Source organism: Martes martes, assembly GCF_963455335.1.
Source record: "Martes martes genome assembly, chromosome: 8".
Classification (NCBI taxonomy): domain Eukaryota; kingdom Metazoa; phylum Chordata; class Mammalia; order Carnivora; family Mustelidae; genus Martes; species Martes martes.
This window is the reverse complement of record NC_137895.1, coordinates 104,820,734-104,844,538: the sequence shown is the minus strand read 5'-3', so window position 1 is coordinate 104,844,538 and position 23,805 is coordinate 104,820,734. Positions and strand designations below refer to the sequence as shown.

The 23,805-nt window shown below is 54.9% G+C and overlaps 1 protein-coding gene across 2 annotated transcripts in view; it reads right to left on the bottom strand.

The window, feature by feature from the left end:
• Window positions 1-3,526: 3,526 nt before the first annotated feature.
• The window catches only part of IQSEC3 (IQ motif and Sec7 domain ArfGEF 3), a gene marked incomplete at both ends in the record, with an annotated part of 98,767 nt that continues 78,488 nt past the window's right edge, over window positions 3,527-23,805 (bottom strand). Inside the window, 9 exons of one of the 2 annotated variants that reach the window (XM_080811904.1) lie at window positions 3,527-3,961; window positions 7,328-7,377; window positions 9,570-9,662; window positions 12,461-12,622; window positions 12,781-12,880; window positions 13,746-13,871; window positions 15,017-15,156; window positions 21,069-21,235; window positions 21,726-21,848. In XM_080811904.1, coding sequence (XP_080668030.1) covers window positions 3,527-3,961; window positions 7,328-7,377; window positions 9,570-9,662; window positions 12,461-12,622; window positions 12,781-12,880; window positions 13,746-13,871; window positions 15,017-15,156; window positions 21,069-21,235; window positions 21,726-21,848 — 1,396 coding nt within the window. Of the gene's footprint in view, window positions 3,962-7,166; window positions 7,242-7,327; window positions 7,378-9,569; window positions 9,663-12,460; window positions 12,623-12,780; window positions 12,881-13,745; window positions 13,872-15,016; window positions 15,157-21,068; window positions 21,236-21,725; window positions 21,849-23,805 lie in introns of those variants that run through there. The other variant, XM_080811905.1, reaches the window with a different exon arrangement.

Sequence of the window (23,805 nt, the reverse complement as noted above, 5' to 3'; positions counted from 1 at the left end):
GTGTATGCGCATGCGCGCTGTGTGTTGAGTGTGTTTAGCGCGGGCGCTGAGTGTTGGGGTCAGCTCCCTGGCCCTGCACCCCCAGCTCTGACCCATCCTATGACTCCCACACAAGCCCCCAAGTCTTCTTTATTTCAGATGGGGCTTCCTAACCGTGTCCTATGGTGGCATTGAGGTACCCCATCCCGGGGTCAGGGGTGACACAGCTGCGGCCAGAGGAGAGCAGCCTGGCAGTCCAACTGCCCCCCAAAGCCCTTGGGGCTGAGGGCTGCACAGCAGCCTCTGGCTTCGGACTCTGGCCAACCGGACGCTCGGACCCAAGGTAGGACCTCCCTCCGAGAGAAACGGAACCAACACAATTTGCTCAAGTGACATATTTCAATATAATCTCTAAAACTCTATGAATTGAACAGATAAAATACCTCTGGGCTATTTTGTTACAAAATATTTGCCATTTGGATTCGTCGCTGGGTGCAGCCATCCTGCCTTTTCCTAGAGAGGTTTCTCTCCAACGAGGAGAAGGGGCAGATGCGGGCAGCTGGGGTGGGGGTGGGGGGGATGTTCAGCAAGAAGGTCTGTACAGCAGGACACAGGGACAGATGGACAGATGGCTACCAGGGAAGCCTATTGGACGCAAAGAGACATTCTGGCAGGCTGTGGAACGGGGTTCAGTCAGGGTGGGGGGGTCCAGGGCCCAGGTCTGATTGATAGGTGTGTCTTGGAGACTAGCAGGCTTCCAGGCCAAGCTGCCAGGGCGCGGGCAGGGGCTTGTTCCAGCTCTAGTGGGGGACTTGCACAAAACTGTGTGGGAAAGCTGTTAATCGTTCCCACTCCTGCTTCTGAAGCTGGGGCCGGATGGATACCACTGAGAGGGGGCCCAGGTCCCCTAAAGTAAGGCCTAGAGAGCTGATCCAGTGGGCCCACCCTGAGGTCATGGGGGATGTGCCCAGGACGCTGTGTCTGGGGGCCCAGCCAGCACTCCACTGCTCCCCCCCCCCCCGCCCACTGCCTCAGGGAGCAGGGAGCCCTAGTGCACCTCCAGCTGGGCCCTCTGGGAGGGCTGGGCTCTGACGCTGCTATGGGGAGGAGCAGGAGGCTTGTCCCACGTCTCTGGGGACGGGGAATGAGGTGGGTCCCAACCTCAGCTTGTTGGCTGATCGGAGGAGGGCAGTTAAGAGCCAGGGGGAAGTCTGGCTTTCCTGACGGTGAGGGGGGCCATCAGGAATTAAAAGCCCCTCAAATCCTAGGCTTGGCTCCAGGTGCTGCTGACCCCTGGCTGATCTGCCTCCTAGGCCAGGCCTCCTTGCGCTGCCAGTGGGGCCCAGGGAAACCACCCCAGTGACAGCGGGTAAGCCCCTACCCGGGGAATGGACCCTGTGACGCCTGGGCATCTGGTCTTCAGAAGAGGCTCCAGGCATGGTTTCAGCCCTAAGACCTTTGCTGGGCCTGGCCCGGAAAGTCAGGGCCACAGCAGAGCTGGGACGGAGGTTGGCGTGCCCGTCAACAGAGAGGAGGGCACTTTCCGACCAGAAGCACTGTGTGGGCAGGTAATAGGGGTCCAGCAGTTGCGATGGTGCCCCTTCTCAGCGGTCCCTGGCAATCATGGTCCCTACCCAGTGAACACACTTCGCCATCTCAGAGCTCCTGTTCCTTCCTAAGGCAGCCTCCCAGCCACCCAGAGTAACTACCGCTCTCTTTCGGCCTGGCCCCTCTTTCAAGGTTCATCCACTCCCCTCACTGAGTCCCCCCAACCCTGACTCCCGCTGTCTAGGCCCGCATTTTTTTTAAGGGCAATCCCTGCCTCGGTCAAGGGCACCAGAGGTGACTGAATCTGTGGGCTCCATCTGTCAGCCACTCTGCTCCGAAGGCTGTGACTTGGAGCCACCTGTTACAGGAAAGGCACGGGGGGGAGGTGGGGCAGGGAGACAAGTTCAGGAGATCAGCTGGGCAGCCACCCGGGGAAGAGGCGGCAAATTGGTCACAAGTTATGGAAACGGGGCTGACAAAGACAGAGCCAGAAATAAACTCACTGGGTGACATCATATGACGTCTGGGTGACCGCACACACACATTAGAAACTAGGTCATCTGGAACCTCTGAGAGTAGGGGAGGACGCTGCGTCTCCTAGCTGGCTCGGGGCACTCCCTCTGGGGCACGGGGTAGGCGTCAGGGAGACGCAGATTCACTTTAGCCCGAGCCAATAGTCCTTTCCATGTCTTGGCAGGCTTTGCTAATGGGCTCCGAGTGGGAGGGGATCTTAACGAAGGACAGCAATGAACTCTTGGCACAGGACTGGAGAGTCCCGCCTGACTTGGGACAGATACTTCCTGAAAGGACTGGGATGGGGCAGGCCACAGTAGTGCCCAAGGGCTTTGAGACCGGGCTGCCTCGGCTCTGCGGGGCCTCACAAAAGCAGACACTCTGATTCTGGTGGGCCTTGGGGAGGTCAGCGAGCCCTGCTCAGCTCTCCTGTGCAACTGTGATGGCGTGGGGGCTCTTTCAGCCATGCCTCCTGGTGGCAGGTCTGTCGCCTTCCTGGAGGAGGCACGGGGAGCAGGATTTAAAGGCTGCCGGGCTGGTTGGGGATGGCAGCAGGAGGAATGCCGGTGCCTTTACAGCACCTGCTTCTCTCGCCTGCTTCTGTCTCCAAACCTCTCATGGGGGCTGCGGCAGTCATTCCAGAAGGAACCCTGACTTAGGTCTGAATTCTACCTCTGCTGGCTGTATCTGCCCCTTGGGCAATCACCACCACTTCTCCATGTGTCTGCTTCCTGGCTGGAAGAGCCTGGTTCAGATGAGTATGTTTAAGTCTTCACCTCGCATTTCACCTTGGCTGGGCACTATCTGGGACTAGAGAACTAAGAAACTCTTTTAAAAGGTGTGTTTTGTGGCTATATGGCCTTACGATTCCACAGCTCTGCTGACGTGATCTTGAGAGAGCTCAGGGGCTCCCTTTCCCTCTTAACTTCAGAACTTTCCTGAAGTCTGAGAAGCCCCGGACAGGCAGGGCCCAGCTCCTGAGATGTGGGAGAAGGCCCTGGGAGGAGGGGGAGGATGTGACCAGGACAGCCAACATCCCCAGGGGTTAGGGGATCAGCTTGGGGGCTGCTGAGGAGGAAGTCTCCCTCCACCCCTTGCTCTCCCCACCTGGCCTGAGGCCTGGGACCCGACAGACTCGGGGTCAGGAAGCCGGTTAGGCCCTCAGCTCCTGCCTTCTTCAGTCTGGGGCCCAAGGGGCCAGAACGGTAGCAGGAGGAAGGGGTCCCTTGCTGTGTCGGGCCCCAGGAGAGTGAGGTGGTGTGTCCAGATTAGGGGGAAGGGGTGCTCGGACCAAGGGAAGCATGGTGGGCGAGGCCAATCCAGGCGCCCGGGATTGAGAATCTCTTTCCAAAATGATGGTGAGCAGTGGCCAGGAGTGCATTGTGCCAGGGTGTGGGGAGCAGCGAGCGAGGGGGTGGTTGGGGCTGCTGGGGGCCCCCCCACCCCCACTGGCCTTCCGGGACAGCAGGGCAGTGGGGAACAGAATCTACACCAGGCTCCTGGAACCGCTGGAGTAGCGGCGCCGGTGCAGCAGGGAACCGGGCGGGCAGTATTGGTGGGGGTGGTTGTACGGGGGTGGGGGCGGGGGCAGCGGAGGCTGGTGGATGACCTTGACCGGGGAGCCTGGGCCACCCAGGGGTGTGGAGCCACAGGAGTCGGAGGAGGACGAGGCGTAGCAGGAGAGGGCCTGGCTCAGCAGGGGCTCCATGCGGGCCAAGCAGGGCTTGTCCAGGACAATGACCTTGACAATCTGCTGGCACTGCACCAGGGTCCCAGGGGGTGTGGGTGGCAGCGGCGGCAGCAGCGGGGGCTGCTCCCTCAAGGGGCTAGGCTGCGGGTCTGGCGGCGGCGCTGGCGCTCCCCTCTCGGCCCCCAGCCCGGGGTTGTGCTGAGACGTTTGAAGCCTGTTGTGAATTGACACCTAGTTTAGAAACAGCCAGAGAAGCATGAAATGTTACAAGACTAATTCCCAGCTGCTAGGACTGGCTACCCTGAGCCTCCCTCCCCAGCCCTTTCTCGTCTCCTGGGCCCCTCGGCTGGCCCCAGCCCTCACCTCCAGTCGCTGGCTGCCTCCCCACAGGCCTGGAGGAACTCTGGCTGCCTTACAGAAGGGCCGCCCCCCATGTGGTCCAGAGAGCTCGGCTCTCAGGCCTGTCTCCTCACCTGGGGCTCTGCAGGCCTCTGCAGTCACATCTCACAGGTAAACCTCTCTCCACTTTCCTCTCTACTAACCTCTGAGCTTAGAAAACAGGGCAATGGTCTTTGCCCTCTCCCTGCCTCCCAGGGCTGTGGCGAGGACAGAGACCAGACACAGGGACAGTCCATCATCTTTGAGCCTCTCAAGCCCCCTCCTCCATTCGTTAAAGGGGAAGCTTCACCAGCCCTGTCGAATCACAAAGGCGCCCAAACCCAGAACGATGGGGGCCTCTGAAGAGACGATCTGGACCTACCCTGTCCTCCTAGATTTCCCCAAGGCCAAAATCATGAATCTAAAAGCAACCCAGACAGCCAAGGCCAGAGCTCAGTCCCCAGCTGCCTTTCTGGGCCAGCCTGTGTCCTGGTTAACCTTGTCCCACTGCAGGAGAGGGTCCCCAGAAAGGATTCTAATCGTTATGCCCTCCCTCGACCCATGGAGGTCACTCTGAACCAGCCTGGCCTCCTCTGGCTAGCAGGGGGAGGTTGAGGAAATGGGAGAAAAAGAGCTCAAGCCTTCTGGGGGGTGGGATGTGTTTAGTTCCTCACCTTCCGGCTCCCCAGCCTGTAGGTATGACATTGCCACAATCCCCTTCTAACCCCTGGCCCTCTGAGGTGGCTGACACCCTTCACTCTGAGACATCCTACTGTCCTTGGGCCACCACCACCCAGGATGGGCTCTCAGAGCACAGAGGGGGACATCGAGGCTGGAGGGGAGGAGCCCTGATTGCCAGGTCTAGACCAAGATGCCCATCTCGGAGCTGTACACCAGCGGTTCCTAACCGAATTTATTGGCACAGGATACAATTTCTGGGACCCCCTGATTCTGGGCCCGTGCACTCCCCATGGGCTGCTTCCCTCTCCACAGTCCCCCAAGCCCCTGCTTTGTCTACCCCTTCAATAGCCACAAACCCTGCTGTGCTCAGCACATTGGAGGCTCTCCTCTTCACTCTCAGCCTCCAGCCTTGGCAGCATTTTCTAGGCTGAGATCCACTCCCCCCCAATCAAATGAAGGAGTTCTTCCCCCCCCCCCCCCCCGTCCCTCAGTGCCCTGCTGAGACACAGGGTAGGCAGAGGGCATAGCTGGGGCCCACCTTCCTCTTGCGGAGCCCTCTGCCATCTCCACTCTGGCAGAAGGCTTCTGCCCTCCACTGCTGGAGGGGACCAGCTCCTTTCTCCACCTGCCTGTATTCTGAGTTACTCCCCAGGAGAAAAGTGGCCTAGAGAGTGGGGGCAGGCCTTCTGCTCTCCTGCTCCCCCAGATTTTACAGCTGGTGTCTAGCTGCCTTAGTCCAGACCCATTGGACTTCCTTTTCCTCCTCCCGGCCCGCACCCCTCCCCCACGCAGCCCACAGCCCTTGGCTCATCTCCGCCCCCTCATCACCTCTTACTTTCCGATCCCCCTCCACTGCCTGCCCCTCCCTCCTCTCCACCCCAGCCTGGATTCCTTATCTTTAATGGTCAGTAAGTGAGAAGCAGGAGGTGACAGCAAAACATTTCATTCTGACCCCCTTCTTACCTCCCTGCTAATGGAAGAACGGAGAGAGAGAGAGCGGGGGAAGAGAGAGAGAGAGAGAGAGGGAGGGAGGATGGATCATGAGTAGCAGGTCAGAACAGCTCAGAGAAGATGGAGAAGCACCTGCCAGAGGGACTCGGCCAGGCAGTGCTGGAGAGAGGGCAGAGGACGAGAGAGCTCGGGGTCCAGCTGAGAGGCTGGGGGCAGCAAGGCTGCCCTCTGTGCAGGGGAGCAGAGGCTGGCAGGGCCCCGGGGCTAGCTGGGGGTGGCAGCCTTGCAGATAGCCACGTGGCCCTCTGGCAGGGTGGGAGGGGAGGACCGGCCATCAGATGGCTTGTGCTCCCTAGGCAGGCCAGGCTAAGGCAGGGCAGAGCTGGGAGAACAAACCCGACGGCTGGGAGCCTTGTGTGTTTATCTGCAAGGCTAGAGAATGGGCAGCTGCAGGAAGATGGGGAGAAGAGGGGGCACGGGATGGGATACCCACCCTGGGGGCTTGTCAGCTGCTGGGGCAGGAAGCTCCTCCGTATAAAGGTGCCTCCTCCAGACACAGGTGTGTGGGGGGTGGGGGCCATAGGAAAAGAGGGAAGAAGCTGGGCTCCTCTGGGGCATCCTGGTGGGCAGGCTCCTCCCTCCCTCCAAGTGGGGGTTCCTCCAGCTTGGGGTGGGGCTGGGAAAGGAGGTGTCTGTGTGTGAGAAGCTATTCATCCCTAGAGGTCTGGCAGAGGAGTGAGGGGTTCACTGGGGTGGAAGGGGAGCAATGGGGGAGGACTGGGGCCCAGTGGAGCTTATAGGGGGCACTAACTAGGGCCCCCACTTGGGGGCTTGGCAAGGACTAGCTGCGGCGGCTACCTCCCCAGCCTCTCCCTATGTGGCTTGGGGGGGGCATCCCCCTCCCACGTGGGGAGTCTTCGGATACCTCTGCTGTCCCCTCAGGGAAATCCCCAAGGTAACCCAACCCTGCTCTTCCTCACTGGCTCCCACACGCACCCCTACGCCGTGGCCCGCTTTCTGAATGGACGGGAGGGTCCAGGGAGGAGCTCCCCACTCTCAGCTGCCCCCTGTCTCTGTTCTCCAACTGTCCCAAGAGGCAGCTGGGAGGGCAGGGTCCGCACCGGAAGCGGTCCCTAGGGCTGGACGTGAGCGGTGAGTCTCCGGAAGGGCCCACGCTCCCTCCTGTGGGGGGACACCCCACGGGGAAGGGACCAGTGGCTTCCCTGCTAGAGTGCACGTTAGGGGATCAGTGAGCAATCTGCTGGGGAGGTGGTTTGGGGGGCTATGAGCAGAGTAGCTATGGAGGCGTCATGGGCATCGTCTGCAGGTGTCAGTCTGGGAGCTCGGCCTCGGAGAGCACGCGGCCGGGGAATGGGCAGAAAGGGCTGTGGCTTAATTAGGCGCTGGAACAGTGGCATTACCCATGCTAGCAGTAACTTTTAATTGTATCTCTTGAAATTGGTAAAATGGTGAGTCGGGCTGGGGAGGCATTGATTAATACCTGAGAAGAGAAACAACAGAGACAGTGAGAAGAAGGACAAGCAGGGGCTCGGAACCACTCACCTGGGCGACCAGGCGTCCACTTACCTCCACCGTGCTCTCCACTGGCTTCTCCCCCAGCGCCGCTTCCCTTTTGGCTTTGAATGCAAAGAGCACAGGGCTCACTCTCTACCCGGCCCAATACAAATTCCTCCCTTTCCCAGCCCCCGCCCTGCCCCCGATACCAAGCATCCTTGCAGTTAGCCGGTGTGGACAGAAGACTCCAGGTACCGTGCCATTCCTGACTGGGACGCAGCCCCAGGGCAGTGGACCTGAAGACAGAGCCCAATTCTGCCCCTTGGTTGCTGTGTGACCTTGGGCATGCAGACTACAGGATCTCTGATGGTTTTTACGTGAGCATTGTTGAGTCTCGTTTACCCACGGTCAAAGCCTTCCCAACAGGGACAGTGAAAGTCAGTTTCACGGTGCCATTGGCTCTCAGAAACACAGCGAGGCTCTGCTGTTAACCTGTCCCTGACCAGCGCAGGCCCCTTGAGGGAGAGGCAGTGTTCCTTTTGTGTTCCTATCCCAGCTACTTAGCTCCGTGGTGGGGATTCAGTAAACTGAGGCCTGTACAGGGCCTGGCGTGGGAAGTGTGACTGTGTGACCTCTGCAGGGCATTCTTACTGGCTTGGCACAGCACCAGGAACCCTGTGGACCTCCAGGGACAGTGTGGTGGCTTTCTCTGGCTCAGTCACTCCCGGCTGCCTCCCTGGTCCTCATCAGGCTTCCCACAACCCCTTCGGGGAGCCCCTCTGACTGCTGTGTGCCCATGTGTGTATGCGTGTGCGCTCCCGTGTGCGCAAGTTCCCTTGCTGTGTCCATCTCTCTGCTTTCCGTAGCACAAGAGGGAGCTATGCCATTGTTTGGGACCGAGGAGAACCCCAAGCAGGAGGTGACTGATGGACCAGGCCCTGGAGACAGGCATCCTGGCCTGACCAGGGGGTGCAGCTTCCAAAAGAGGCAGGCTGGGCTGCAGAGTGGGGTGGGATGTCAAGTAATTAATCACAGCTGAGGTTTGGCTCTGGAATTTACACAGCTGTGCAAACAAGCAGTGACCCGTGTACTGTGACCTGATAGAAATGGAGGGGCTGGCTGGAAACTCAGGCCAGGTGGAGAATTATGAATGTGCGATGTCAGGCCAAACCCACACGCGGAAGATGACGTCACATTGAGAATCCCTGTGCAGCTATAGGAGCTTCAGGTCTTGCTTGGGAAAGGAATCGTGTCTCCAGAGTGACCGAGGCCTGTGATGCCGTCTGTCCCAGCATCGTGGTGTCATGGCTGTCACCGAGGGCCGGGGCCCAGCATGAAACCCACCAGAGTGTCTCGGCTCAAGCCGCGGTCTTGCTGGAACCCTGGTCTTCTAGTGCTCAGCAGGGGGCACACAGCAGGCGCTCAATAAGTGTTTGTTAAATGTAAGAATAAATGGCTAAATTAATTAACCAGTGAACAGTTCTGGATGGTTTACTGGAGGTCTGTTGGGGTGGGAGTTCATTCTTACGCCATCTCGGCCTCTGATTTTTATTTGGGACCGCAGAGTAGGGGCGGCGGTGACACTTCTCCCTGCGGTGGGGGACGGTAAGGTGAAAGCCAAGACGTAGAAAGTAGGACGATGTCAGTGGCAGAAAGGAAGCAGGTCTAGAGAACATGGCCAGAGCTGGTAACAAAATCTGAAACCGGCTTGAGTCATCTGGAGTGAATAAGTCAATTTAAAGAAACCATTGGGGAAAATGGGTTTAAAGGTTTATCTGGATGTTGGGGTGGGCTGACTCTGGCCTGGAGCACTTGTGGCTCATTAGGGAAAAGACTTGACTGGCAGACCAAGTTTCCAGACCCTTCTGCCGTCCTCCTTACTGGGCTCCCATCATAGGCGTAATTTTTCTCAAGCTGTTTCTCTTTATTACACCTCCCACCCTCCAGTGAACCCCAGCAGTCCCCGGGGAGTCTGGATGCAGGATGGGTGCGTGCATGGGAGGCTCCCCCAGTGGGGCCAGGCGTCTGGGCTCTTGGCCTGACTTCTCTAGGGAGGATAGTGACATTTCACAGGGACTCAGGGCCTCAGGGCAGCATGTAAATGGACACGTTCTCCCTCGTTGTCCTCCTCACTCCCACTACTAAGGCCCGTGAGATTAGCCTGGAGCTCTGAGCAGAAAGAAATGACCATGGGAATGAGCACTTCCCTCATCCCAATTCCCCAGGAACCCAAGGCTGGGGGCAGAGAGTGGCCTCCCTGTGGGCCCAGGGCCATCACAGGGGTTTGGGACTCCAGAGTGGAACCAGGGCTCACCTGTAGGCGATCCTTGCTTCGACTGCGGGTCCACCTGCGCCCCACTGGACTTGAAGGAGAGCGTCTTTGCTCCCTGCTGCTTCTCCAGCTCCCCTAGAGGATGGAGAGGAACCCAACCTCAACCACAGTGAGATGGGAGAGGAGTGAGGAGAGAGCTGGGACGGGGGGGGGGGGGTGCTCCCTGACCCAGGCTCTAACATGTGGCCTGAGTCCGGCACCCTCTTCACAGCAAGTTAGAGACCCACTAGAACCTCAGTTTCTTCCTTTGTCTGTGGGGATGCTAACGGCTGCTCGAATGTCATAGAGGCAGCGGAAGAGGCGGAGAGGGCGGTAGGCAGTCTGGGTTTGAATCCTGGTTCTGGGACTTCCTAGCTGTGTGGCTATGGGCAACTTAACCTCTCCATGCCTCACTCGAGGGGACAGCTGTGCCTACTTCCAAGTGTGGTTAAGAGGATTACAAGAGGAAACCAAAGCCCTTTAGGAGGCAGCCCAGCTCATGGCAAGTGCTCAGTGAATATTAGCTTTTATGACAACGTGGACGAATCGCCTGGCACAGAGGACCTCAGTGACGGCAGGGGCCAGCCTGCGTCCCTTGTACCCGATGGGAAAGAGCCTGCCCAGCTGGCTGAGCTCCCCCAGGGAGGAGATTCCCCACCTGAGAATGTCGGTGCTGCCCAACCCCCAGGACATCTGCCTTGCCCTCAACCTTGATTCCTCTCACTACACTGTAAGCCTGGTCCAGACATGATTCAATCACTCCTTTAGGGTCTTTCTTCCAGGAGATATAACTCAGGTTCCTTTTATTAAAGCTGCTCTCCTGGGTCCCATTTTCTGTGTCCCTAGTTGTCTATAATCCAGGGCCCTGGACTGCAAACCTCCAAGCCAGCACAGGTTGTCCTGCCTGCCTGAATCACACCATCAGTCCACACTTCATACTTCTGCTGAGCAGAGGATTCTCCCTCCCCGGAAAGGGGCTATCTTGGCTTTGGAGAAATTAGCATCGTAATTATAAGGAGGGAGTCGGAGGAACTTGGTGCAAATCTTGTTTTGTCACTGATTTGTCCAAGTATGAACTTGGACAACTTCCTTCAGCTTGGTTCCTTATTTGTAAAATGAGGACAAGCCTACCTGCCTCATGGGCAGTGGTGGCAAGGATCAGCTAACAGAAGAGGGCCGGCACGCAGCCCAGCGCCGGGCATGGAATAAACGGTGGCTCTGCTGTTTCCATTTTCCTTTGTCTATTTCCTTCCCTCCCTGCCTCCCTGGCCCGTGCTTCGTCTTTTCTTAGCTGTTGCTTCCCCTTCTCTGCATCTGAAGAGGAAGACCAGACGTGGGTGAGCCTCTCTCCCTGCTCCCCTGCCCTCTGGGCAGCAGGGAAGGACATTGCTCTTGACAGACTGATTCTGGCAAGATCTACTCCTTTGTGCTTTGGGAGGGCTGGGTATGCTGCTCCCAGGCAGGTGGGGGCAAAGGGGCCTCTTCCAGCAACGCACTGTGCCTCCCCGGGGCGGGGCAGAGCCATCTGTAGCATTTCGACAATGACAGAAGTGACCTTTCAGGGTATGTCCTTGAGAATGTTCAAGATCAGCAGCAAAGGTGGCATGTCGGAGCCTCCGGTCCCGCCGCTGAGCTCAAGCATGCCAGCAGAGTACAGCAGGGGAATTTACACCTCCCCACCACCCCCCACCTCCGAGCCCTACAGTCTGGGCTGGTGGGCTCCTCTTTCAACCTGACTGAGCTGTTTCCTTATGCTATTATAAACAGAACCTCTTTCGTCAACGTTAGAGTAGAAAGTACACAAACCTCAGAAGCAGACCTAAATGCAAATGCCACGTCTACTTCTAAGATGCTCGATGTTAAACACATCCCTTAACTTCCCCGGAGGCTGGTCTGTAAACTGGGGACGAGCACCACCTTGCAGCATCACTGTGAGCGCTGTAGGCAAACTGCCCGGCACATAGTAGGTGCTCCAAAAATGCTGATTAAAAAGCACCGGCCTGTCCCGTTGCTGCCCTTCCCCCAAAGTCCCTCTGCTTTTCCTATTGCCTAATGGGTTTAAGTTAATTTAGAAGCACTTTCCAACAAACTGACCATAGAAGGCAGACCTGAAATCTATCGGCTCTTTTTGTTTCTGAATCCATGGTTGTTTGATTTCCCATGAAAGGCAGTCTGAAGCCAAGGGCGATGTCCCAGCAGGAAGAGCTCGCAAGTGGGCACAGCTTGTGGGCCATCGCTGCTCCCTTCCTCAACCACCAAGTTTCCTGGCAAACCACCTTTCCCTCCAGAGAGGCCCACGGAGTTTTTAAAATGCCTGAATTGGAGCCCTCAAGAATCCAGGCATTCCTTAGGAGAATCAAAAGACAGCTCCTAGGTGAGGGATAGTCAGAAAACCAGGCAGGACCCTTCAAAAAGACCATATGGTGAAAAAATAAAGTGGGGGGGACGATCCTAGATGAGAAGAGATGAACGAAATGAAGCAGACAGAGGTAAGGTGTGAGCCAGACTGGATCCAGGGGTCTGGTGGGAAGAGGAGCCCCCTGGGCACACAGACCATCGAGGTTGGCACGGCTGCCCCGCTCGGCTGGCTCAGCCGCGCTGGTCAGACATAGCCAGTCCTCTGCTCCCAGGGATCCCCACGCAGCCCCACAGCCTGGTGGGTGTGCACACAGGTGTGCACGCTCTAGTGACCCCCCACTTCAATTGTGAAGGAACAGGAGCAGGCGCAGTGGGCCTGGAGCGGGACTCGGAGGACGGTGGGGGCCCCGGCTCACCCCACCGCATTCACTCCAGGGCGGGGCCAGGAGTCCGACTCGTGCCACAAGCAGCCTCCATTCCCTGCTGACGGGGAGCCCATCTGCCCGCCCCGCCGTGCGGCCCCCCGTGGCCCTTACACTCTATCCGGATCTGCTCGAGCTCCGTCACCTCAGCGATGGACTCCTTCAGATCCTCCACAAACTTCTGCATCTCGTCCGAGCCCAGGGCACAGAAATGCAGCACTTGCTTCTTCTCAGAGCCCGAAAGTGGGGTCACCAGGGTGATGCCGTGAGAGTAGTCTGGAAAGGAGACCCCAGGCCCCCGTGGCCGTGAGGCAGCCCCGTGGAGAGAATGACCAGGGACTCTGGGGCCCTTGTCCCCTCCCTCCTCCCTCCAGCCTCCAACTTTCGCCTCCGAAACCACCTCGGCCGCGTCTCCGGGTCTGAGGGAGACTTACACTCGTTCTCAAAGAGATGGAACTGCATGCCCAGCAGGCCGACTGACTTGCAGAAGGTGTATGTGGAGGAGCTCTTCTTCTTTGGGCAAAGTTTCAGAATCTGTTCAGAGAGGGACAGAGACAAGCACTGACAGCGCACGTGTGTGTGCGCTCGGGTGCACACACGCACGAGGCACTGGGGAACACACGAGTGCATACAAAGAAATGTGAACACACTTGCACACTTGCATACTTAGGATACATTCACACACATACACACGTTTCTATATACACACACGCATACACATTGCTATATATGTGTCCACACACATACACACGTGTGTATACACGTATATAAATACACACTATCTCAAAATATGGTGTTTTTTTTAACTTGCTAAACCCCTCAGTGGCTCTTCCCACCGCAGTTAGAAGCCAGCCCACACTCCCTGCCTCTTCCCATCTTTTCCGGGCCTCACTCTGGATTTATGCTGGGTCCTATTGTCCTCCTTTGTGGCCCAAATAGGGCAAGCTCAGTCCCCCTGCAGGCGCTTTGCACATGCTATCCTGGGGCCACAACCCTCCCTGCAGCTTTTTGCATGGCTGGGTTACTCTCATTACTTACACCTCAACTCAGATGTCGCCTCCTTAGGAATCCCCTCCCTGAGCAGCCCAAGTAACAAACAGAAACAAACTGCACCAAATCCCCCCTCACCGTTGCTTGCTTTCATGCCACCTTCTTCCCAATTTGATAATATCTTGTTAATTTCTTAGTTATTTCCATCTCCCTCCCCAAGGAAAATGGAAACTTAGCCCGTTGCTCAATACACAAATGCTTCCTCAGTGCTTTTCCTCCAGCTGGGCCCTGGAGGCACTGGAGCCACCAAAAGAGAGAAATAACTACAGCATTCTGAAGGAGGTCCCCAGGGATAGGGCTGAGGCTGAGCAGGGACCACAGGGTGCCCCCAACCGGCCAGTCCACTCACCACCAGCAGGTCGTTGAAGAGAAACACCTCCCTCTGATGCGCAGCCTGTTTCTGCAGCTTGTTCACATCCGTCACCTCGAAGAGACGGCTGCAGCAGACCAGGCGGCGGTGGGGCACGGACAGCACCTGGAGCAGGGGCGTGACCATTGAAAAGATGTCCAGGTTGTTCAAATATGGCCGCCGTCAACCCCTTTCCCTCTAAGACCTTCTGGAGGGCCCCCCCACGACCCAGGCTGCAGGCTGCAGGGCGGCACCTCCGTCCCCTTGTCCCCTGCACACCAAATCCTAGTGTGCCAGAGGGAGGGGATGGTGGGGAGGCCTTGGGTCTGCCGTGTGTAACAGTCTACTGCAGCGGCACCTGCAGACCAGGCAGATGCTGAGACCTCAGCAATGGAGGTGCCTGGGGGGCTCAGTCAGTTCAGCGTCTGCCTTTGGCTCAGGTCATGATCGCGGGGTCCTGGGATAGAGTCCCACATTGGGCTCCCTGCTCAGTGGGGAGTCTGCTTCTCCCTCTCCCACTCCCCCTGCTTGTGCTCTCACTCTCTGTCAAAAAATAAATAAAATCTTAAAACAAAAAAAAGACCTCAGCAATCAAGGCTCTGGGCAAAAAGGGCCATCCCAGTGCAGAGGAGCACAGTGCAGAGCTCAGACGACATCCCCATGCCGCTTCCGGGTCAGCAATTTAGGAGGAGAAAGTGGAAATAAATACCAGAACCCACTCTACATCCTTTTATTTATGGCATGAACAGCCTTTGCTGATGTGTGAGTAGTAAACTATAGAGCGTCATTACCAGCTTGGACCATATTGCCTGTGACATAGGTCATAACTGAGGGGCAGCCAGTGGTTGGGACACCAGAGTCTATAAGGCTTTTCGGCTCTTTCCTGTCTTCTGTTCAGTAGGACCATTCAGGAAAGCTCAGCATCCCGCCCATCCTTAGTCTCCCCATTGGGCCATCCGGATGCTTCAACCCTAAGTCACTGGCCAGTCTTTCCCAACACCTCACCTCAGGCCCTCCTGCTGTGGTGGCTGGTAGCCACGAGGAAATGAGGAAAGAGGAAACGGGGGGGGGGGTGCGGTGGGTGCCGCATAATGAGAATTCAATCACTATGAAGTGAGCAAATAATGCAAAAGTGTTTCTGAAAGGGAAGGAGGAGAATGGGGGCAGATGTCACACAGGAGACAGAAGCAGGTTCGAGGTGGGGGACTTGGCAGCCATGGGAGGGGAAGCGACCCCCATGGGGTAAGTGCTGTTCTGTGGGGGGCACTTACTGTCTTCATGCCCACAATGGACTTCTCCACCTTGGTGACATACGTGACATGGTCCTCATTGGACTTGAGCTCCTTCTGCTGTATCCTTTCGTAGATGCCTACCACCAGCTCCCTGGGGATGTCGGCACCATCATCCACACCTACCAGCAATGGAGAGGGAAGGGAAGGTCAGGGAGGCAGCGGAGGGAGGGAGGGAGGTATTAGAGACCAGGACCAGAGAGGGGAATCCCTATCAGCCTGAGGCTCTTCAAGGGTGGCCTTGATTTTGCCCTGTCCCTGTTCCAAAGCCTTCAGTGACAACTCCCTTTACCTATTGAATTAAGGACAGACTCCTTAGCCAAGCACCAGAATACTATAATATAACACACACTGCAGCCTCACCTCTTGCTGTCCCATGACCGGAACCTCCATTCCCCGCTCTCACCTCTTTCCTCATCGTCAAATACAGCCTCCATGCTCCTGCTCAGTGCCTTGCTTCTGTAGTTCTCTTACCCTCTGTGCATTTGTCTACCCCCACCCCGCTCCCTGTCCCCGCCATGAGAGTCTCTTGACAGCTGATGTTCTAGATTGTTCTCTCTTGAATCTCCTCCCATTGGACCCTCCGCACCCCTCCACATGGAGGCCTGGTGCCCCGTGATTAGTTGCTGTATGTATGACACGAATCTTCCCTCACTGGGAGCGTGGGAGGTGGTGGTGGTTAGACATCAGGTGAAGAGAAGCGGAGGAGACCTTACGTCCATCTCCTACTTCTTAGTCATTACATTCTGGCAACAAAAAAATACTAGCACGAAACTGACCAGCATGGAAACAAATTTCTTCAGGAGGTAGAGAGGCAATAAAAAATTTATTCTTTCTACCTTTTCTAAGGTTTGTTTTTTCTTTTTAATGACTATATGTTTCTCTTACAAGAGAGAAAAGTGGAAAATAAAGCAACTTTGGCAAGCGTGCTCAAAGGAGATTTCCTAACTTAGTGAGAGGATATTATACCTTCTACAAGCAACTCTTTGTATCAACCTTGTTTCTTCGCCATCTGACCTTGGTTCTTGAAGTCAGGCACATTAGCCATGCAGCACCCCTGGGGGCCTAAAAGGCATCAGGCTGGGGCATGAAAGAGCAGGGACCAAGACTGAACACACAGAAGCTCCCAGCTAAAGACGGCAGGTTACACACCTCTGTTCCTCCTCAACATTCTGGTCAACGGGAGTTTTTTTAAAAGAGGGCAGGGAAGAAACAATGGCACCACGTGACCTGGGAAGTGGACTAATGAGCCGGATTGGCAAACCTGAGAGAGTGGAATGTGAAGCCAGCAGCGAGGTTAGAAGCCACTCAATACACCACAGAATCACCAAAGGGCTCTGGAATGGTGGCAACAGGAATCCTTGAAAGTGGAGGTAAAGTCGGGCTGGATATAGGAACATAGCTCAATCGTCAGCCCAAAAAGCATTTAGATCTCCCTGTCCCTTCTTCCACTCTGGCAGCCGACTGAGGGTTAGTCCTCTGCAAGAGGTGAGATAGGAACTCTGTGGGGGGGACCCCAAGCCCAGCCAAAGGTGGGAGTCCGTGCTGAAAACTGGGGCATGGCGTTGATGTCTATGCATTAAGAGACCCTCTCAGTCCTGTTGACCCAGAAGATCTCAGAACGTAGGCAGCCAGACTCATACCCTCTGGGCAACAGATCAGATGTTTCTCTTCTAAGAAATCAACAGGCAGAAGAGGGAAATCTAAAGATGTTGCAGTAGGGGTCCCTCAGTGAAACAGCTCAACTAAATCACCCTATGAGAAAGCGACTGGTCGTCAGCACCCACCCATACTCATAGTATATATATATATATATATATATTTTTTTTTTTTTTAAGAAGATTTTATTTATTTGTTGACAGACAGAAATCACAAGTAGGTGGAGAGGTAGGCGGAGAGAGAGGGGGAAGCAGGCTCCCTGCTGAGCAGAGAGCCTGATTCGGGGCTTGATTCCAGGACCCTGAGATCATGACCTGAGTTGAAGGCAGAGGCTTAACCCACTGAGCCACCCAGGCACCCCACACTCATAGTTTTTAATCAGCCTTTTAGCTCATTCTTAATTATGAGAGAACAACCAAGTTTCATCATGTATATATGGAAAGTCTAAAACACAAAAGAGAAAAAGTACAGAGAAGCAGAAAAAGGAAGCCAGAAGAAATAGAGACAAGCAGGGAGAAACTGAACTAAATAAATACCATCAGACACATGTAAGAAGATACCACATCTAAAAAAACAAGAGTAAAATCCTAGAAAAGAGGAACATTTTGAGAACAAAATGTTCTTGAAAATGAAAAATATGACAGGAGAGGTGAAAACCTTAGGAGGAGACTCGGAAGACATCTTCAAGAAAGTCCAACAGTGGGCACCTGAGTGGCTCAGTCAGTAGAGCATCTGCCTTAGGCTCAGGTCATGATCCCAGAGTGCCAGGATCGAGTCCCACATTGGGCTCCTTGCTCAGCTGGGAGCCTGCTTCTCCCTCTCCTCCCAGCTCCTGCTCTCTCTTGCTCTCTCTGTCTCTCTCTCTCTCAAGTAAATAAATAAAATCTTAAAAAAAAAAAAAAGTCCAACAGGAAGACAAAGATGGCAAATAGAAAGCTGTAAAAATTAGAAGATCAAACTAGGAGCTCTAACATCCTTATAATAGGAGTTCCAGAAAGTACAGAGAAAACGAAGTGGGGAGATGATCAAATACTATATTTAAGAAAACTTCCCAACAATTGGAGGACATATTTCTAGACTAAAGGATCAACCCAGTGCTAGCACAAGAGATGAGAAAAGAACCATAAAGAAACTCACGAGTTTGAAGAGATACCTGCAACCCCAGGTCCACTGAGCATTACTTACAGTGGCCAAGATGTGGAAGAATTGAAAGATGAATCGATATAGAAGATGTAACATATATGTATATAATGGAATATTGGTCATAAAAGAGAATGAAATCTTGCCATTTATGACAGCATTGGTAGACCTAGAGGGTATTGTGCTAAGTGAAGCCAAGTCAGAAAAAGAAAGAAAACACCATATGATTTCACTTATATGTGGACTCTAAATATGAAACAAATGAGCACACAAAACAAAAATAGAAACAGACTCATAAATACAGAGGACACCTCCAGAGGGGAGGTGGGTTGAGGGTGGGCAAGATAGGTGAAGGGGATTAAGGGGTACAAACTTCCAGTTACAAATAAATTAAATCACAGGGATGTAATGTATAGCATAGGAAACAGAGTCAATAACATTGTAGTAACTTTGTGAGGTGCCAGATGGTAACTAGACTGCTTTTGCAGTGTATAAAAATCACTCTGTTGTACACCTGAAACTAACAGGATGTCAGTTACACTTCAGTTTTTAAAAAAAGAACCAGAAGGAGGTGAAAAGTCATGAAAATTTAGAACACAAAGGACAAAGAGAAGAGCCTGTAAATTTTCAGAGAGAGAGAGAGAAATTAATATGCAAAAGGGGACGAATTGGAATGGCAGAGCAGCACCATCGTTAAAAGACAACGGAGCAGCGCCCTCATAATTCTGAGTTTCCCTGTTTCCAATGTGGAGTTCTCTTCCCAGCCAAACTCCCAATCAAGAGTGAAGGTAGAAAAAGCTATATTCAGACACACGGGTTCTCAGAAAGTTTGCCCCCAGTGCCCCTTTTCTATGGAAGTGAATTAGAAATGAGCAAACCACTACTGGGTATTTACAACTAAAGATACAAGTGTAGTGATCTGAAGGGGCACCTGCACCTGAATGTTTAGAGCAGCAATGTCCACGATAGCCAGACTGTGGAAAAAACCTAGATGTCCATCAACAGATGAATGGATAAAGATGTGGTATATATATACAATGGAATACTATGCAGCCATCAAAAGAAATGAAATCTTGCCATTTGCAATAGAATGGATGGAACTAGAGGGTATTTATGTTGAGCGAAATAAGTCAATCAGAGAAAGACAATTATATGATCTCCCTGATATGAGGAATTTGAGAAGTAAAGTTGGGGGCTTGGGAGGTAGGGAAGGAAAAACAAGACGGGATCAGGAGGGAGACAAACCATAAGAGACTCTTAATCTCTTAAAACAAACTGAGGGTTGCCGGGAGGAGGGGGTTAGTGAGAGGGTGGTGGGGTTATGGACACTGGGGAAGGTATGTGCTATGGTGAGTGCTGTGAAGTGTGTAAGCCTGACGATTCACAGACCTGTACCCCTGGGACTAATAATACATTATATGTTAATAAAAAATTTTTTAAAAAGCCATAAAATCTAGGATCTATGGACCGAACACAGAAGCAAGGTGAAGGGGGGCCCCAGATGACGGAGGAGGGGATCCCATACAGACTGGAGCAGCTAGAGGCTCTGGGAGGGAGACTCCAAGAAGACCTCCCTGGGCTCAATGGGTTGAGAGGGACATGGTACTTAGGATGGGGAATTTGGAGAGGAATCAGTAGCGTGTACCTAAAGAGCTAAGCAAAGGGAAGCAGAACACAAGTGCTCACTTCACTCCAAGGAAAGCAGAAATAAAAAGACTTTGTAATCGTGACATACTTCAAGACTCAGCTTTGGGCTGTGTTTATGTCTTAATAACATAAACACAGTGTAGTCTTAGTGGGGCGGGCTGGGGATGGTGGATGAAAGAGAGCTAATCCTTGGATTCTACAACGGGAGATGGCTGTGGTCCGAATGTTCCTGTCCCCCTTCCCCATGCATAGGTTGGAATCCTAAGCCTCAAAATGGATGGTATGAGGAGGTGGGGCCTTTAGAAAGTGTGGAAGTCATAAAGATAGAGTTCTCATAAGTGGGATTAGTGTCATTAAAAAAAAAAAACAAAGAGCTCCGCACCCCTCCCGCCATGTGAGCACACAGCTGGATGGGCCCAGCCAGAATCAGGAAGTGGGCTCTCACCAAACACCAACTTGGCCAGCGCCTAGATCTTGGGTGGCCTAGCGGGCAGACCAGTGTGAAATAAATGTCTGTTGTTTCTCATCTACCCAGCCTGTGATATTTTGTTATAGCAGCCTGAACGGATTCAGACGGAAATTAATAATACTTAAAATTTAAAAAATGAACAAGTCTCATATAAAAAGAATAAAAGTACAAAAGGAACCAAAGTGTGTGTACTATTTAATCCACCTGTAAGAAGTTCAAGAACTGGCCCAGCTGGTCAGCGGGGATGGCAGTTAGGAGAGCTGGCCCTCAGGCAGGGGTGCTGAATGGGACAAGAAGGGAGAGGCGGTCCTGGGGTCAGGGAAATGATCTAGATCGTGAGCTGGCTGTGATCACACACCGGTGTATTCATACATTCAAGCATTTCTCAAGCCCTCAGATTTATACACCTTACAGTTGGCTTTTATACTAATTAGAAAAAAGGCATAAGAAAAGAAGCAGAAGCATGTTGTTTAGCGCTATAGAAGACACACAATAAACAGCAAAACAAAATTGAGATTGGTTGCTTCTGAGGAAGGAGAGTGGTGACAGGGGCAGGGATGAACTTTGTAGCAAGCCTTGTGGAATTATTTGACTTTATTAAATTACATGCATGTATGGCTTTGATTTCTTAAATGCTAGAAAAGAAAAAAACCCAGTTGAGCACACATCCTGTCCTGCCAGCTTTGCTCTGACCCCTGCCAGGGGCTGCACTATGTCATTTAGGGAAGGACTTGGCTGGTGGCTGCATGACGTTATCTGCCGACATAAGCAGACCTAAGACCTAAATGTCATTGTATGTTGTGCAGGGGAAGGGCTGGTATACCTCGGCACTGGCTGTGGTGCCCGCACCTAGAGGTCAGCCCATGGAGGGCGTTCTGTGGAGGGCAAGGGGTACTGCCCAAGGTCTAGGACGGTGGCAATGGCTCCTGGAAACTGACCAGATGCCTGGCACTCAAGCAGATTTTCCAGATTGCTGTGTGTGACCAAGACCAGACAGCAGCGTCCCCGTGCCCTTGGCTGCTGGGGTGACCATCTCCAGTGGACTCAGGCTCACAGAATTAAGGCTAAACAGACGGGGGTCCGAGCTGTGGCCTCACCCCTGCTCCCCCTCCTCCTCACCTCGCAGGTTTCGGATAAAGTCCTCCAGCATCATCTTGCGGTCAGGCTTGATGTTGGGGCTGTACATGTCAGTGTTGAGGAGGATGATGGCGAAGGCAAGAATGAAGATGGTGTCGGGGTTGTGGAATTGTTGCACCACCTCGGGGTTGCACATGCAGTAGCGCTGGCTGTGGGGGGGACATGGAGTGGGATGCCCAGTTACGTCCTCTCCCCCCGACCCCTCATCCCCCGGTCCCCGAGCTCCAGAGATTGGGGGCTCTTGGGGCCCGTAAGCTGGTTCCCCAAGGGCATCTGGTCTGTAATGGTGGTTGGCTTCCCTCTAGCCTGGTCCTCTTCTCCACTGAGAGGACGGGGCAGGTGTCGCACACCCGTGGAGCCCATCACCTTGCACAGACGCGGGATGAGGGAGAAGCCGGCAGTCCACTTGGCGAACCCGGCGCTACTCCAGCTTAGCGAGCTCAAGGGCTGAGGGCTCCTGTCCCTTTTCTTCCCTTCCCTCCATCCCACCCAGCCCACCACCCCCCGCTGCCTCACCAGAAGGGCTTCTCCCCAGCCCTGCACTAACCACCCCCCCCCAGCATCTCCGGTCCCCCGTGACCCCAGGCATGTGTTCTGAGGGCTGGGGGAGGGGAGGGAGGCTACAGAAGGGGGTCCTACCTGAAGGCCTCTATGAGCCGCTCCACCTTCTGGGCCTCCCCTTGCACGCGGATGTGAGCCTGGAACTTCCGCAGGGCCTCGTCGAGCTCCATGCTGGAGAAGTCCATCTCGTCCACCACGCAGCTGGGGGCGGGCGAGGGGTGGAGGGGTCTTGAGGAGAGGTCGGCCCCCGAACCTCCCTCAACCCAAGGAAACTGGGGAGCAGTGTGCAAGGTGCATCTTCCCTACCCCCCTGCACAGCCCGCCCTGCTGGGGGCGGGGCTGGGGTCCCAGTGACCAATCAGGAGGGGCCTCCTAGGCCAAATTGCCCCCCCCCACCCCCAGGGCTTTCCTTTGAAAACCCCCAGAGGGCAGCTGGTGGTGGAAGCCTCTGGGTCTAGCCCGGGGAGAGGTCACTCTTGATTTCTCAGCAGCGTGTTACCTCTTCCCTAGGCCCTCCCCAGGTGGTAGTTGAGCCCTGAGAGCAGCATCATGGGGCCCACATCCACGTGTCCCCCAGCCCAGCACAGTCAGGAGTTAGGGATCGTGCATGATTGACCCAGACCACGAGGCTCGTTGGAGGAGGTGAACCCGTGCGGACCGGCAGCGAGGGGACCAGGAGCTAGAGCCCGGGAGGCAAGGGCAGGGCGAGGGCAGGGATGGAGACACTGAGAGATGCAGAGGATACAGAGTCTGGTGAGAAAGACAGGGAGGACAAAGACAGAGAGACAGAGAAGGCAAGAGAGACAGAAAAAGAGGGGCAAGGAGGTGAACAGGAAGCAAGAAAGACCCACAAAACAGGGGAGAGACAGAGAATAAGAGACAGAGATGGGGAGAGACAGGGAAAGAGACAGACAGACAAAGAGAGGAAGGAGAGGAGAGAGAGAGGTGGAAAGTAACAGGACACGGAGGTGGAGAACACCACAGACTGGACAGGGTGGCCCGGGTGTGGGGGGGCTGCACAAGCTCATCTCTGCCCCCACCTGACATGTGGAGACCACCGGGGAGGGCGGTGTATCCCAGGCTGGCCAAACCCAGAGGACCCCAGGCTGGCCCCTGGTGCCCCAGCCAGGCACCAGCTGCTGCCCAGGACTTGCCCCATCAGTCTGTCCATCCCACTGCTACGGGGCCCCTGAGGCCCTCTGCAGTGTCTTTCCCAGAGCCTCTGTGCCTTCTGTCCCACCGCTCTGAGGAGATGGGTGCCTCAGGCCTCTGAGGGGGTGGGAGGCCCCAGGCACCATGGCAGGGGGCGGGGGCAGCTGAAGGAGGCAGTGGAGCAGCTGGGAGAAAGTGGGATCTGCTTGGCCAAGCACGATAGCCTAGTTTCCCGGCCTTCACTCAGGTGACCGGCAGCCCGCTCACTGGCTCGCTCGGGGCTGCGGCTGAAAGCTCCAGTAATGAGCCCGGAGCCCGAGACTCAGCCAGGTGGAAATGCCAGCCGCAGACTGGGAGTGCTGAGTAAATCGGCCACAGGCCACCCGGGAGGCGGGGGAAGGGGATGGGTGATGGGGTAGGCGGTGGGGGGGAGGACTTTGTGAGAGGTCGCCTGGGCCGTGGCGTGGGGAGTCTACACCCCATGTCCTCGAGGGCCCCTTGTAAGAATTGTGAGATGGCTTGGTAAAACGCAGACCCCTGAGGCCCATCCCAGATCTACCGACTAGAATATGCAGAGGTGAGACCTGGTAACCAGCATTTTTCACAAGCTCTCCAGGCGATTCTTAAAAACCTGAAAAGCAATGGCTGAGCTGAGGGCCAGGGTAGGAGCAGGTCCAGCCCGTGCGGAGGCTTTTAGGAAAAGGCAGATCCAGAAACTCACGGGCCACCAGGCAGCAGCTCCCGGGAGCACACAGGTCCTCCGTCAGGCTGTCAGGGGCTGCTTTGCAGGGTGGTGGTGAGGGGACAATGGGAGGAGGAAGATACAGATGCAGAGCCCCTACACACCCAAGCGCGCGCACACACACACGCACACACGTGTGCGCAGTTATTTCGCGCCTTCCTCCCGGGAGGATTGCCACCATGGGGCATCAGTATTTGATGGACTGATGGTGTCCTGAGGCTCTCAGATCCCGAGGGGAAAAAAAAGTCTGTGTGTTCTGCCAAA